The following is a 16,665-nucleotide window of genomic DNA, read 5'->3' as shown; positions in this document are numbered from 1 at the left end:
GAGGTTGGAGACTGGACGATAGTTATTAAGAACAGCTGGATCCAGAGACGGTTTCTTCAGGAGGGGTCTTACCACCGCTGTCTTGAGTGCGGTGGGAAAGTACCCCTCCCAAAGAGAAGCGGTAACAACCGCCTGGATCCAGCCTCGTGTCACCTCACTGCTGTTAGCAACCAGCCAGGAGGGACACGGGTCCAGTATGCAGGTGGAGGCACTCACAGCTCGCATAGCCTTGTCCACATCCCCAGAGGCAACTTCCTGAAACTCAACCCAGAGATGGTTTGCCAAGTCTTCTCCTTGTGTCTCGGCTGGATCTACTGGGGTGGAGTCCAGGTCCGCTCGAAACCGGGCAACTTTGTCCGCCAAGAACTGGACATACTCCTCAGCCTTACCCTGTAGGGAGTCCCCCATCTCCCTCCTATTTAGGAGGGAGTGGGTTATCCTAAACAGGGCGGCTGGGCGGGACTCGGCGGACGCTACCAAGGAGGCAATGTATGTTCTTTTTGCTGTTCTTAAGGTCCGAATATACTTCTTGGTGCATGCTGTTAAAAGTGCCCATTTCGACTCGGACCTATCGGACCTCCACGAGTGCTCTAGGCGTCTCCTCCGGCGCTTTACCTCCCGGAGCTCCTCAGTGAACCAAGGAGGCCTCCGGGGGCCGCTGACCCGGAGGGGCCGTAGCGGCGCAATCCGGTCTAGAGACTCCGAAGCTGCCGAGTGCCAGGCAGCGACGAGGGTCTCCACCGAACTGTGGGCGAGGGTATCAGGAATAACCCCAAGCTCCGTCTGGAACCTAACAGGATCCATCAGTCACTTGGGGCGGAACCAGCTGGTCGGTTCCTCCTCCCTACGGTGGGGGTTTGGCCTCCGGAAGTCTAGCCTCAGTAGGTAGTGGTCTGACCACGACAGGGGTATGATCTCATTACCCCTCAGACCAAGATCGTAACTCCACTGCTCCGAGAGGAATACGAGGTCAAGCGTGTGACCCGCTGAGTGAGTTGGGCCTCGAATTACTTGAGTCAAGCCCATGGCTGTCATGGAAGCCGTGAACTCCTGCGCTCCATCAGAGTGTTCACAGGGAAACAAAAAAAAATACAAGTAGCAATAGCAATAGCAGTTAGACTTATATACCACTTCATAGGGCTTTCAGCCCTCTCTAAGCGGTTTACAGAGTCAGCATATCGCCCCCACAGTCTGGGTCCTCATTTCACCCACCTCGGAAGGCTGAGTCAACCTTGAGCCGGTGAGATTTGAACTGCTGAACTGCAGATAACAGTCAGCTGAAGTGGCCTGCAGTACTGCACCCTAACCACTGCGCCACCTCCTTCCATAATAATTACAAAACTCAAATAGGAATTATAGATTTGCACTTCTTAAGCTAGAATATCACCTGAAAAATATGTTGTTGAAGACTAAAACAGGATACGAAAAGGAGTCCTTACTTGATATAAAATGTACATATGCTGAATCACATGGGTAAACAGATATAAAATATCTTACAATTTTAAAAAAAGGTAGTTTATAACTCAACATAATGAAGGGTATGACATCTAGGATAGACAAATTCTATGCAAAAGAGGATGTAAAGAGTTGTCCCCAAACTTTGCCAGTAAAAAGCAAAGTCAGAGAGATGGGTAGAGTGTCATCGTTCCAAGTAACACCCCCAACGAATATAGACTCCGAGGCTTGAGTTTCCGCAAAGTTCCATTTTATGAGAGATGTCCTATTGGCACATCTGGGAAAACCTGAATCTGAAAGTTTCCAGGTTTTCCCCACCCAAAAGAAAGTGCAAGTCCCTGCCCAGCACCCACATGTCCGTCACATGATCCAATCAGGCACCATCCAAACCTCGAGGTGCTTCCCAGTCACCTCAATGCAGCTGCAGGGCAAGGTGGCCTTGACTCTCTGAGAAAGAATGTTATTTTGGCTACATATCACCCATACTCTGTATAATCCCCCCTCCCATTTTTCCATAGTAGAAAATGTGGCAGGCCTGAAGTCCCAAAGGTAAAATATGGCTTCCAGGACTGTCATAAGAGTTTCAAGGAAAACAAGGTCCAGTGTTCTCATCAATAATTCTATCCTAGTATCTTGGTCGCCCAAAACATATCAGCTGCTAGATTCACAACTGGCTGGGGGATTCTGGGAGTTGAAGTCCACAGGACTTAAAGTTGCCAAGGTTGAGAAACACTGTGCTAGAAAGTAATGGGGTACTTAAAATCCATACAGGTAGTCCGCGACTTACAACAATCCATTTAGTGACCATTCAAAGTCACAACAGCACTGAAAAAAATGTGACTTGTGATCATGTTTCACCGTTATGACCTTTTGCACCTTCCCCATGACCCTGGGGTCAGAGTTCAGACACTTGGCAACTGGTTCATATTTATGGCCATTGCTATGTCCCTTCTGTTGTGACCTTCTCACAGCCGGTCCATGGGAAGGCCAGATTCCCTTAACAAGCGGGTTACTAGTTTATCAACTGCAGTGATTCAGTTAATAACTGTGGCAAGATTTCTCATTTAACAACAGAACTTTTGGGCTCAACTGTGGGTCGTAAGTCAAGGACTATCTGTATTCAACAATGGATGGAGAGAGAGGGGGAGGGAGAACAATATTCACTCTCTTAAACAAATTTGCAGAAACTAGTATTATGCTGAGGAAGAGATATACACTCCCATTTGTAATTCGTTCTTCTGATTCATGGAGGAGGGGTGGAAATCATCTTGATCTTAAATTCTGGGAATCAGGATACTGCTATTTACTGCAGAGACTTTTGAGCAGGACAGAAAAACACCCCCACACACAGAGACTTTCATTAAGGCTCTTTGCCTGCCACCCAGTGGTTATACTGAAATATAGAAAGCCTAACAAATTGATTTTTTAGGATGCCTTCAAGTCAGTTCTAGGGATGCGGTGGATCCCTGGCTAAGACGCTGAGCTTGTCGATCAGCAGTTCAAATCCTTAGTGCCGCATAATGGAGTGAGCTCCTGTTACTAGTCCCAGCTTCTGGCAACCTAGCAGTTCGAAAGCATGTAAAAATGCAGGTAGAAAAATAGGGACCACCTTTGGTGGGAAGGCAACAGCATTCTGTGCGCCTTCGGCATTTAGTCATGCCGGCCATATGACCATGGAGATGTCTTCGGAAAGTGCTGGCTCTTCAGCTTTGAAATGGAGATCAGCAACATCCCCTAGAGTCGGGAATGACTAGCACATATGTGCGAGGGGAACCTTTACCTTTAACTTTACCAAGTTAGTGCTGATTCTCCAAGACTGCATGGACAAGTCCCTCTAGGGCTGGGAGAAAATGACTAATTCAAGGTCATCCATCTGGCTTTATGCTTATGATAGTACTAGAACTAAGTTTTTGAAGAATCCTCAATGAAGATATCAAGGGTGGTTTGGAAAGATGTTTTATATTTCATATTTTATATTTTAATTTCATATTTTATACCTACTCTTAAGATGTGCATGTATCATAAGGTATATGAAATAAAATAAATACTTTCATTACATACAGGTATAATTTTGCCAGTTGTCATTGCCCTAATAGTAATAAGTGTCATCGTATTCCTTTTAATGGCACTGTACCGAATGTGCTTGAAGACAACGCCAGGTGTGTATGTATTCTGTAAAAATTAAAGTTTATATATGACATAATGAAATGCACAGACATAGGATGAGGGTATCTGGCTTTGCTTTACAGTATTTGAGAAAGTATGTTAGATGCCAACTGAACATTAAAGAAATAGTTTCCAGATTTTGTGAAATATATTTTTTTCTAATTGGTTCTACTTTGGTGGGTTCCCATCACAAATATGGCAGGTAGTTCTGCATGTATTGCTTTTAAGATACAATTCATTCATGGAACAGGTTCAGAGATAGTAAAAAGAATGATCAAAGAAACATCCATTAAAACTATAGGTGCTAACAACATTTAGAATAGAATAGAATAGAATAGAATAGAATAGAATAGAATAGAACAGAGCAGAACTTAGCCATGAGTAAGAAGATCAAGGGACTACATTATAGCTGAGAGATTATAATGGGGAAGATAAAAACTGTTCTTAATTGTTGCAGAATATAAGACATAGGACAATGTGTTCCATGACATACTAGGAAACCATCTGTTGGGGATCCTTTACTCTGGATTCCTGCATAGAGGAGGAAGTTGGATTCAGTGAAGGGCCCTTTCATATCTAGTAGTTTCAGTTTTTATTTGCTTAAAGCCTAACCTGATCTCTCTTAAAGTCCTTCTGAAATTAGGTGAAAGAAGATCTAGAACCCTAAAGCTGAAGTTCATGAGCCTCCGTGGCGCAGTGGTTAGAGTGCAGTACTGCAGGCTACTTCTGCTGACTGCCGGCTGCCTGCAATTTGGCAGTTCACATCTCACCCGGCTCGAGGTTGACTCAGCCTTCCATCCTTCCAAAGTGGGTAAAATGAGGACCCAGATTGTTGGGGGCAATAGGCTGACTCTGTAAACAGCTTAGAAAAGGCTGTAAAGCACTGTAAAGTAGTATATAAGTGTAAGTGCTATTGCTATCCTACACACTCTTAAGGGTACATCCTCATTGCCCAACCAACCTACTCTTAAGAGATCTGCTAGAAAAGCTTCCTTATAAAGATATAGAAACTGAACAGTAGCATCTGTTACTAAAGATTGCTGGGTGTCTCACGTGCTTCACAGATTAGATTTCAGTTGCTGATACTATTTACAAGAACAACTGTTAAAAAAATGGACCAGAATTAAACAATTGGAATCAGTTCTAAACCTTCTTAGAATAAATTATAATTAGATTCAAATTGCTTCAGAATATTCATCTATAAAACCTTTGAAAATTATTACTGTTTTTAGACCACACTCAGTTTTTGTATTTCAAGAGTCTCTATATAAGAAGAACAAAAAACCGTGATAGATACAAGGAAAAGGTCTGTGACATATCATGTAGAACTAGAAATGTAGAAAAATGATGTGATTTATCATGGTGGACTAGAAAGATAATGTGAATTTAAATTCCTTCCAGAGAGGCAAGAGAATGGAACTGAACAGTAAGTGTTTTTTTCCCTTTTCTTCCATCCACTTTGCTCATTTATGTTAAAACACGTTAAACATGTTAGCTTACAGTTTCTTTAACGACCCAATTTTGAAAAGAGTGGTGCTATTCACCTGACCTTCTAGTCTTCTACATTTATCATTCAACAGTCAAGTCTCATTTCTTCCAGATGAATGTAATTTTGAGAGTGAAAAGGTAGAGTGTGGGAATTAAAATTACATAACTTGCATGCAGATACTCTGTGGAGTTTCAAGTCAGCTGCAATCTCTCTCATCTGTACTTTGATTTACAGTATGTGACCAAGCTTCACTCATAGTCATTATTCTACTTGGTGCAGCAATAACATTTCCTTAAAAACTTTTTTAACCCACCCACCCCCAACACCCCTCGGAAAATGTAACTTTCTGGAATTTCATCCAAATATTTTATTGTCTGTGTCTATATGTAATACAAAAGGGATGTAATGGCTCAGTGACTAAGATGCTGAGAAAAAAGGTCATTAGTTCGGCGGTTCGAATCCCTAGCACCGCATAATGGAGTAAGCTCCTGTTACTTGTCCCAGCTTCTGCCAACCTAACAGTTCGAAAGCATGTAAAAATGCAAGTAGAAAAACAGGGACTACCTTTGGTGGAAAGGTAAGAGCGTTCCATGTGCCTTTGGCATTTGGTCATACTGGCCACATGACCACAGAGATGTCTTCAGACAGCGCTGGCTCTTCAGCTTTGAAATGGAGATTAGCACCACCCCTAGAGTTGGAAATGACTAGCACATATGTGCGAGGGGAACCTTTACCTTTTATATATACCTCACAGGGTTGTTGTGGGGAAAATGGGAAGAGGAAGCAGTTTTAGATATATTCACCACTTTATTTGTAAAAATAATAAAGGTGGGATATGAATAAATAAATAAGCAAATAAGTAAATAAATAGGACCACTGCAATTTAGTTGTAGGATACAAAAACAGATTATTACTATTAATCTTTGTAAGGATACCAAAAACAGATTATTACTATTATTTGCAACTAAAGAAGTTATCCAGAGTTGCTTTGAGATAGGTGACACATAAATTTAATAGAAGAGACAATTTTATCACTCTCTTTGTTGGTATTCACTCCCCATCAGTAAGAAAATGCTGGAGAATTTGTCTCCCCACTTTGTCATTGAAAGAATTCACAAAAACTATCCCATTTCTCAAGCCACAGATAAACAGATTTTCAAGGAATCCCTTTGCACAACTTTAGTTATAGCAGTAAACTGCTTAAATTATATTACTGGCCCAGCACTCAGCACAGGTATTATCTATAGTTACCACCATACCATTATTTTGAGTCTAAAATTTCAGGGTGAGAGCAGTTGAGATAATTGACTTCTTCATTGTCTTAAAAACAGCCTGTCAATGAGGGCATGATTCTTTGGTAATTTGCCAAAGATGTTTAGTGATTCTAAAGTTGTTTGCAGGCCATCTGAATGCATTTATTGTACATTTTACCCTGAATTTTAAGAACACCAGAAAGCACATCCATTTCTGTAACAATTTTTAACTTGTCCAGACTTGGGCTTATTCTTTCTTTGTTTGGATACTGATCCAAAAATTCAAATTTGCACAAACCTAAGTGCAATTGTTTTAATTAAACTGTTGATTTGCTAATCCATGTAGATGTCTTTGAAAGTTTCAGCGCGGCCTTTACTGTTGACCCACATACCAAACTGACATCTGTAACAACAATTATACCATTTTTGAAATCCTCTTTGAGCTCATTCATTTACCTCTGGAAAATCTTCAAGACAATCTTTTAAAACTCTATTCTCCAAATGAGGTAATGAATATATTGTGCTTGGCTTGGCTTTCAACTAAGTTTGGGTTTTATCCCCACTCCCCAGCCCTGCCCAGAGCTGCGGTTTTATGTAATATTGACAAAGAAAGTGCATAATTGTGACCATGATCTGTTACTGGAATTATTTATATTTAGGAAAGTCAGATGCAAGTTGCTACGGCTTTCCAAAACTCCTCAGGTTGCAATCTAATGCTTTTCAAATAAATGCAGTCTGAATTCCTCTGAATTAAATGATTCTTCTCAATAAATCTATGTTGGAACAGATCATCTCCCACTTCCCATTGGGAGCAAGATATAATCCTCTGTCTTTTTATGCTGGCCTTGGAAATAGGAATTTGGTTTTTCTAAAAAAAAATATATTCCTGGAATAGAAGCCAGATTTAGGGTTTTTTGCTAGGTGTTTTTTGTTTTTCCAATCCAGCACAGAAATCCAATCAGTTGCCCACAAAGAAAGAAAGAAATTTCCTGACACATTCACTCCAGGGAGGACAAGCAAGGTTACAGAGAGAACAAGACATCCCAGGACCTTTCTAGTAGAAGGGAGAAATTAACTCAATACACGTTTAATGAAAACATACCTAATTTCACTTTTTTTTAACCAATATGCAGAATCAAATTTTCTAATACAATTTCTCATTATTTAAAATGAATACATTAGAAAAAAGACACCAATCAAATATATATTCAAGTTCATGGAAACCGTATACAATCTGACTTACATTGTGAACATTATTTGTATTAAAGAAAAGTAGGCATGTACATCAAAATACACAAGAATTTCCCAAGTTCAGTGAATTGGACTTGAACTGAAGCTGAGAAGGACCAAATGGAACATATCTGCAAAAACGTGAAGCATTGATGGAATTGCCCATTCCTATGGCGGCTTACTTGCATTTCTTATTTTAGACAAAATGGGGAAATGGACAATAGTGTACAATTGCAGCCACTCAATGGTAGTGGCTTTGTGGTTCCTCCTGAATTGCCAAGCCATTTGCAGCTCAGTGTCCATCTGGCTCACTTGGATTCTCCAGAGTGACCTGCTGCTATTAGACATGATAAAAGATGCTACAGTCCTCAGCTTCCTTACAAGTACCCAACTACAATTAGGTACTTGGGATGGGTACCTCCGCTGCTAAATGCTGCAGTCATTAAGCAAGTCACACCTGATTTTGTGACCTTTATTCCCTGGTTGTTAAGTAACATATGTGGTCATAAAGTGAATCTGGCTTTCCCCATTGACTTTGCCTGTTGGAAGCTTCCTGGTAAGTTTCTAAATGGCAATTATGACACGTAACTGTCATAAATATGTACCGGTTGCCAAGTACAGGAATTTTGACCACAGGGACACTACAACAGTCATAAGTGCAAGGACTTGTCATAAGTCAAGTCTTTTTCAGCACAGCTATAATTTGGAAAAGTGATTAAATGGATAGTCATAAGTTGAGAACTATCTGTATTCCATCACCACAGTTGAAGTAAATCAGCCTTGGTAGTTCAGTCTCCTATAAAAGGTACGAGAGTAAACAAAATGTGAGGATAAGATGTCAGAGAAGAAGCAAAGCTAGACAGGAAAAGCTCCATGTTAGATCCTGCCAACAGTCTATCAGTTCTCCTGTCCTGTATCATCCTATATCCACTTTCATATCATGTATCCTTTGCCATCATGAGACATTTGTCAATCATGCAACACCTCCCAACAGAGCCCCATCGGATAAAGAGAATGTGAAACTCATTTCTGTTAAGACAACTTCTTCAGACTCAGGTAAGTCATCCTTATTCATTACTGGTCAGGTTGAGAAGTAAGACCAAGCTTTTAAGCATTCAGTCGGAGTTAAACAGATTAAACTATTAGGCCTGCATTTATAGGAAAGGCTATACTTGCTTGAAAAAGATTGGAACCTTGTATGAAACTAGCACATGTCTACTATTCATTAAATCAACCCAGATAGTTTGGGGCTTCTTCACAAGTGCGGAATAAAAGAGGCCACTGCTTTCAAGAGCCTTAATGTAAATGAGAAGGACCCACTGACTTTTTAAAGGCTCTGAATCCAGTTGGGCTACTTTAATAAATAGTATTAAAGATGCTCTGCTCATACAAACCTAATACACTTCTTCCAATTCTTCAAAAAATGCACAGCCCTAACAATCTGAAGGCTTCTCTAAATGAAAGATGCATGGACAAAATGATACCAAAAAAATTGTTCAGAATACTTGATACCCCTTTGGATATGATTATGCCTCTCATGTAAGTTTTAGCTTTCCATTTTCTGGAAAACAGAACAGCAAAAAAAATGGTTGGGGCCTTCTTCTAAATCAGGGGTGTGAAACTCAAGGCCTGCGGGCTGCAACCAGCCTGCGGGTGCTTAGATCTGGCCCCTAAGGCCACCCTGGAAAAGGCAAAGGAATGGCCCCATTTTCAGCCACCGCCCTCCCGGGCCCCATTTATAATGAGATTATAATGAGAGTGAGGGAGGGTCTGAGGGAAGTTCTGCCTTAGCATTTGGCCACTACAGGTGCCCCCCCCGACACGAATTATGTTGACCTGGCCACACCCACTCTGGCCACGCCCATTCCATCCCCAAACACAACCCTGATGCGGTCCTCAATGAAATCGAGTTTGACACCCTGGATTTCAGAAAACAGTTTGAAAACCACAAATATGAAATTATCAAACTGTTTTTAGACATAATATTTTCAGACTTGGCATAAAAGAAAGATAACATTGACAGTTTTTTTAAAAAGTAATAAATGGAAAAGAGAGCTTCTGGGCCTCAGAAGGCTTCTAAATTTTCCAATCTGACTCTAAAGTTTTCTTCTGCTGACCAAATGCTTAGTAAACCCATTACTGAACCGTGTTGTATGCACACTATATTTGGAGTAGGTCTGAGCCATTGGCACTTTAGGAAACGTTTTTCTCTTCCCTCTCACACTAGTTAATTTGATTCATATTTAATACACTTTTTGCAGTTGGCTTTTCAAAACTTTAATGCACTTTCAGTTCACACATTTCCATAAGTATGAAATCCACTTTGCCCTTTCTGATCTTGTGAAATATTCAGTTTTTAAAAAGCCCAAAAAGTAAAAAAAAAAAAAAATTCTCTTAAGTCTCCAAATCTCCCCTGAGATTTTTCTCTTATACATGTAATCACATTTACCTTTTATCCAACTTTTCTGAAGGAAATGAGCCTCCCTCTTTCAGATGTCAAAACTGAGCATCCAGGGAACAGCTGTTTTATGAAACAGAAATGCAAGAAAGATGGGCAACAATATTATAGTCCGATGGGAACAGATGTGGCATGTAACGGGAAAATAAGATTGTTTCACCATAGCTGAGGATTATTTCTACACTGATTAAAATAATTCCTCTTTGGTGCAAAATAACTTGGATTTAATTAGCAAAGTCATCTTCAGGTTGAAGAGCAACCTCTTCAGCTGTTAACTTTGGTTCCCAGCATTTTAAAAGTAGAACTATCATTGTTCTGAATTTCAAAAGTTAAAAGTCAGGGTATGGGGAGAGGGACTTCAGTCTGGGGAAAGTACTGTATATATTAAACTACACAGTGGCCCCTTAACCAGGGGTGGAATGCTACCGATTCAGTTTAAAAATGCTACCAGTTCGGGGGGGGAACCAGTATTTCCGACAATCAGCTAGGCGACGATCAGCTGTGACGCGCAATTTATATTAGGTAGAATCTTCGGATTTCCTGCTTTCTAGCTAATATAAATCGGGTGGCACAGTGGATTCCCCCTCACTGTTCTACTTACTTTTGCAGACTCGGAAGGCTTCAAAATGTTATTTTTTTAGTGCTGCATGGGCGCACTTCAAACACGCCCTTCAGAGCGCATGCTCGGTAGCAGACTTCAGAGGATTTCACTGCTGCCCTTAACTACAATTACAAACTACAATACTCCAGTCTATTTCCCCTTGACTGATCTTAGAAGCCCATATTGAGAGAGAAAAAGCATTGCAATCCAGCTCCACTTTCCCTGTTAATAATCCAGTTTATTATGGAGTGTAGATTCTGTATTCTGTAATTATGACTCAACAGATCAATGATGCTTAGTAGTTTTTGAAAGCTTTTGAAATTTTACAAAATTCTATTTTAGCATGATGTTTGTATTCTGTTTTTCATCTCCTGCGTATTTTAAACCACTGCTGTTCCCCATTAATCTTTATTTTCCTTCTGGGCTAGGCATGTTCAGTTTCTTGACCCTTTCCTCCTATGACTTGCCTTTAGGCATGTCATTACCTTTGGAATCCTTCAAACCAGTGTGAGTACTCCCATTGGTTATCAGACGGCAGCCTAAAGACTGCAGTACTTCCCAATGGGCTTAGAAGAGTGATTTCAATGGGTTCCCTTTGAGTTGGGATTAAGTTGCTTCTGGGTTGGGAGTCATCAAATTGGTGGGATATATATCCCAGCCTCTTCCTGAGTAGTGATGTGGAATATTTCTATATTTAAGCAAAATAATTTAGGTGGGTTTTTTTCCCCTTACAATCTTAAATGAGTACCTGTTCTTATTACTCAGTTGCGTATGAATGTGCCTTGTGGCTCTGCTAGATTAAAATATAATATGTTCTGACCGAGGCTTCCCAAGAGCATGAAACAAACTCCTTGTCCCGGCAAAAACCCCTTTTACTAATTTACAGTGAATGCTGCTCATTCACAGCTGGCAAAGTCTTTCAAAGGAGGATTTATGGTCACAGACCTTATCTGACTTAGAGAGCTGACAGGCGGATATAACCAATTAGCAAACTAATTGTCTCCTGCAAACTCCATTCCCCTTTCGCTTCTCTTTTATCTCCTCTGGGAAGGGCTATTCATTGTCTGACCTTACTCCCAAGCCAACCCCTGCTCTTTAGTTGTTCTGTTTGTCTGGCAACTCTGTGCATGCGCACACTGGGAACAGGCTCCAGCTGTTCATCTGCCTCATTGATGTCTGACTCTGAAGGCAGCTGATAACTGGCATACAGTTCTTCCCCCCTCTCTGCCTCTAACACAGAGCCCACATCAGAGTCTTCCCCAGATTCTAGGACTGGCCCATATTCCTCCCCAGCCTCCTCAATGTCTGAATCTGCTGCCAGCTTTGGTGACTGCTAATGGGCCACAACAATGTAGGCCATCCTTTTTTTTTTTTTACAAAAAAAAGTACCTTTAATTTATTTAGTTCTTTTTCACTGACTGCAGTGGCCAATGGCTAAGGCAGAAAACTTCAGTACGACTATATCTGGACCTTTACTGAAATTGTGCATATTTTCATTTTTTTCTTAGCAGAGCAGACTTCTCAGGGAAGGAATAAAACTCGGCAACATAACGATTCCTCCTCATGCCAAGGCAACAAATGAGTATGCTCAATTTTTTATTTCTATCTGCTAAATGCTGAATGAATATTTCTTATTTTCAGTGGCAGTCAATAGCATTTTGTTGGAAAAAAAGCAGATAACCTTTTCCGTATGTAACTTAAAGGTTTGGAGCAAATGTTGTTATATGTTCCCAAAGCAAAGAAGACAAGTGGATAAGTACCTTAGAGGACTCTGCTTGCAGTTCAGAAAATCCAAAACAGAGCAGATTCTCAGTGTCAGTCATGTGTAGCATCTGGGTAGCCTTGGAGATGGGCTACTGAAATTATGCAAAGGTCATTTAGAAATTGAAAGATAACATAAAAATATGATGTTCTCTGCGGGGAGAATGCCACTGACAGAACAGTGAACTACAAAGAGTTTTGAATTAACTACATAAGACAGATGTCCATGAATGCTATAATTCAGAGATAGATGATTGATTAGTTGGTGAAAGGGGTCATTTCAAAAGACCTCAACAAAGAGATGGGTGGCTGGGAGATAGATAGATAGATAGATAGATAGATAGATAGATAGATAGATAGATAGATAGATAGATAGATTGATTGATTGATTGATTGATTAAAGATAGATAGATAGATTAAAGATAGATAGATAGATAGATAGATAGATAGATAGATAGATAGATAGATAGATAGATAGATAGATAGATGATAGATAGATGTGGGTGAATAGACAAATGGATAGACAGATGGATGAGTGGATGGATAGAAGGATGGTTGGTGGATAGACTAATGGATGGATAGATGGATGGATGGATAGATGGATGGCTGGATGGATAGATGGATAGACTGATGGATGAATGGATAGACGGATGGATGGATAGATTGAGGGATACATACCTTAGAGGACTCTGCTTGCAGTTCAGAAAATCCAAAACAGAGCAGATTCTCAGTGTCAGTCATGGGTAGCATCTGGGTAGGCTTGGAAATGGGCTACTGTAATTAGGTCATTTAGAAAACGAAAGATAACATGAAATATGATGTTCTCTGCAGTGAGGATGCCTCTGATGGATGGATAGACAGATGGAGGGATGGATGGATGGATGGATAGACAAATGTATAGACAGATAGAGGGCAATGACAATTAGGAAAAAGGGATATTTCTACATTCTTCTTTTAGAAACTTCCATTGGTTTCCTTTGGCGGATGTATGACCTCTGCAAGATTAGCCTGAGGGAATCTGTCATTTGAGAGATGCAATGTTCCTTAAATGTTCCTTAATCCCAAATGAAACAGTATCACCTTTCCAAGCAACTAATTGCCTGCTAATTAAGATTCTGAAACAGCTTTGAAATTGAAGACTAATAATGCAAATTATTTTAGTTTTTGCATCCTAAAAGTCAGTCTAGTTGATGTAGTAAAGCCAAAATCATCTTGTAACTTCAAAACGTTCCTTCATTTCAGATGTGAAGAATTCCTGTTTCATTCTAGAAACCACCAAACAAAGTTGGATTTTCTTGATGTGAATCAAGAGCATCACTGGGGAAAAAAACTGTTCGCTTCATTTCTCTGTAATTTTGCCATGTTGTCATGTTGTTTTTCTATGCCCTGCTGTTTATCTCTAAAAAGAATTTTGTAGTTTTTTTTCTCTCTTTCAGTCCATTCCTCTACAAGACCTATTTATTGCTTTCCATGTATGTAAGGCAGAGAAAAAAAATTGCATATTGTAAAACTATATAAAAATGCACTTGACCTTTGCCAATTCTGATACTGTAGTTTTGTACATAAAATATATATTCTGCCTGTAAATATAATTCTTTATGTACTTTCAGTAATTACCACAATATTAAATATTATATGTTGTGGCCATATCTGTTTACAATAAGAACAAGATACTAGCTTGAGTCTTTCCTTCTGTAAATTGAGTAGATTCCCTCACTCCCATTTCAACGCAAAGCAAAGTTTCAAGTTATTGTATTCATAAATGACTAATCTCCTTATTAAGACTAACTAAACTGGTACAAAAATGTCCACCACATTCTTCCAAAAGTTTTTCTAAAGCAAAATGTGACAAAAACCAAGGAATGGGGAAGAAGCAGGACACTCCAAAACTTCTTGCAACTAAGATAAGATTTTGTTTCCATGAGGTCTGCAACTGAGATTTGGACTTAAAACAGAACCTATTTGTGAGCAACAGGTGCAATATATTCTGAGTTTCAGCTACTATCCTAGGACATTTTTTGGGTGGTTTTCTTACTTGTTCTCTGCTTCTTGTAACATCCTACCTTGATGCAGATTTCTGCAACTTCTTCTGCATCATTTGATAATATCAGAAGTATCATTACCATATTGTGGATTCCTGTTGTTTTTCCCCCCGGATAGGCCAACACTATTATTATGTCTTTTAAACTATTATATTGTATGTAGTTCTGCAATATGTTTTGTGCAGTGGTGAGGGAGAGCATTTTTACAAGGCAAAAATCATTGCAATGCATCCTGAACCTAAGGAAAGGAGGAGGAATATATAGTATGTATATATCAGGGATCAGCAACCTTAAACACTCAAAGAGCCACAAAGGTTCTAATCAGAAGCCCCCTGGTCAATTCTGAATGCAACAGGAAGTCCGGTTCCCCCACCAGTGTCTCCTCCTAGCACAGCGTCCTTTTTCCTCTACCTGTCCTAACCGAAAGCCCTATCAGTTGTGGAGCCAACTGGCAAGAGGGAGCCGCAGCAGAAGGATAAAAGAGCCACATACGGCTCCAAAGCCGCAGGTTGCTGATCCCTGGAATATATTGATACTCTTTAATAAAATATATGGGAATCTCTTACATTGGATTTCCTTAATCTACTGGATTTCTACTTCAAATGGCAGCTTTGGGGACTATTTTTTAAATGAATTTTTAATATTCCTTCATTCCAAACATTCAAAAAGGGAAAATAATAATTTCAGAATAACAAAATTCATGATACCACCTTCTGCTACCATGACTACATTGCATAAGCGCAATGTTCAGAAAAGATTCTAGGAACCATCACCCTGTCAGTCTTTATCAAGCATTTTTCCCTGGAAAATTGTCCTCTCCTTTTAATCCTGCATATGGTCAGAAGCTGCGTTTGCTGCAGCAATCTAGAAATGTAATAAGCAAATGATTGTGTCAAAATTCCTTTTCTGGCTGCTTCCATTAAAGATGCAAAAGTAAAATTTGGCAGGAAGAAAAATGTTTTCTTCTGCAATATTTTATCAGAGATACATTTGTGCTTAATTAACACAGGGGTAAGACACAAATAAACAAGTTGCCGAAAGCTGTGGCAGGTTTTAAATAATTGGGAGGTCATCGCATTTAATCTAGTGATGCTAGAAATTGAACATTAAACTGCAGTTCTGTCTTTCTTTAAAACCACTAATGAAAAATGGACACATCCTCCCTATTTCAGTTGGTATAGTTAAACAGCTTGTACTGCCAGAGAGTTCTAATATTTAGCCAAAATCTCTTTTTGTATAATTTGAACCTGTTGTATCAGGCCTCAGAGTGAAGCAAAAGAAAATATATTTCCTCGGACATCTGTTTGACAGACTTCCAAATATGTTAAGATAGCTATCATATTTCCTCTAATTGCCTCTTTTCTGAGCAAACCATGCCAAAGTCCATTTTTCTTCATGTTCTATAGGCTTTTCACAATTTCCATTCTCCTCCTCTGGATGTGTCCCACTGTCTGTTAATTTTTGAAATCCTGAGACTACAATCCACTCAGAGGATCAGTGAATAAATCAAAAGGAGAGAATTCTTCCATCCTTAAACTGGATGACGATTTAAGGAGTGGGGAGGAGATTCTATCATATTGTTAAAAACTGTTCCAAAAATGAAAATGTAAATGAAATTAGAGTAGGAATCTTTGTATTGTTGACAGCAAAATTTGAGTGAATGGTGTCAGTACATAAACATTGAGTATAAAAACAAAATAGAATAAAACATTTGCGTATGTATTTAGACAGCTTGGATTTCCTCGGTGCCAAATCCAGCTGTTATAGTAGCACAGGTGATCAGGGGTTGGATTCAGCCAGTTTGTACTGGTTCGGGCAAACCAGTAGCTCTGACAATCAAGTGGGCCCCCCCCACCCGCCCTTGCACTTTACTTACCTATATCCTTTCAGCTGATTCGCACAGAGAGCGGATTGCTGTGCCTCAGCTGTGTTACTCCCCAGAAGTAATGTGGAAGGTAAGTTTTGTTAAAACTGCGCATGCACCCAGATCATGTGATCACCGAACTGGTTGTTAAATTGGCAGGATCCCACCACTGCAGGTAATCCTTAATTTATAACACAATTGAGCCCAAAATTTCTGTTGCTATGTTAAGACCATTAAATGTTAAATGAGTTTTGCCCCAGTTTTATGACCTTTCATGCCACAGTCATTAAGTGAGGCACTTATGTTTTTAAGTTAGTACCACAGTTATAAGCGAACCTTACTTCCC

The 16,665-nt window shown here is 39.8% G+C and overlaps 1 protein-coding gene across 3 annotated transcripts in view; it reads left to right on the top strand.

Annotated features, from left to right (window-relative positions):
- The window catches only part of EMCN (endomucin), a 45,893-nt gene extending 31,358 nt beyond the window's left edge, over positions 1–14,535 (top strand). Inside the window, exons 9-13 of one of the 3 annotated variants that reach the window (XM_032224176.1) lie at positions 3,519–3,614; positions 5,023–5,047; positions 8,588–8,649; positions 12,164–12,234; positions 13,656–14,535. In XM_032224176.1, the coding sequence (XP_032080067.1) occupies positions 3,519–3,614; positions 5,023–5,047; positions 8,588–8,649; positions 12,164–12,234 (254 nt within the window). In that variant the 3' untranslated portion in view covers positions 13,656–14,535. Of the gene's footprint in view, positions 1–3,518; positions 3,615–5,022; positions 5,048–8,587; positions 8,650–11,080; positions 11,712–12,160; positions 12,235–13,655 lie in introns of those variants that run through there. The other 2 variants (XM_032224175.1, XM_032224174.1) reach the window with 2 other exon arrangements.
- The last annotated feature ends 2,130 nt before the right edge of the window (positions 14,536–16,665 follow it).

Source organism: Thamnophis elegans, chromosome 9 (genome assembly GCF_009769535.1).
Source record: "Thamnophis elegans isolate rThaEle1 chromosome 9, rThaEle1.pri, whole genome shotgun sequence".
Taxonomy (NCBI): Eukaryota; Metazoa; Chordata; class Lepidosauria; order Squamata; family Colubridae; genus Thamnophis; species Thamnophis elegans.
This window is presented reverse-complemented; position numbering and strand designations above follow the sequence as displayed.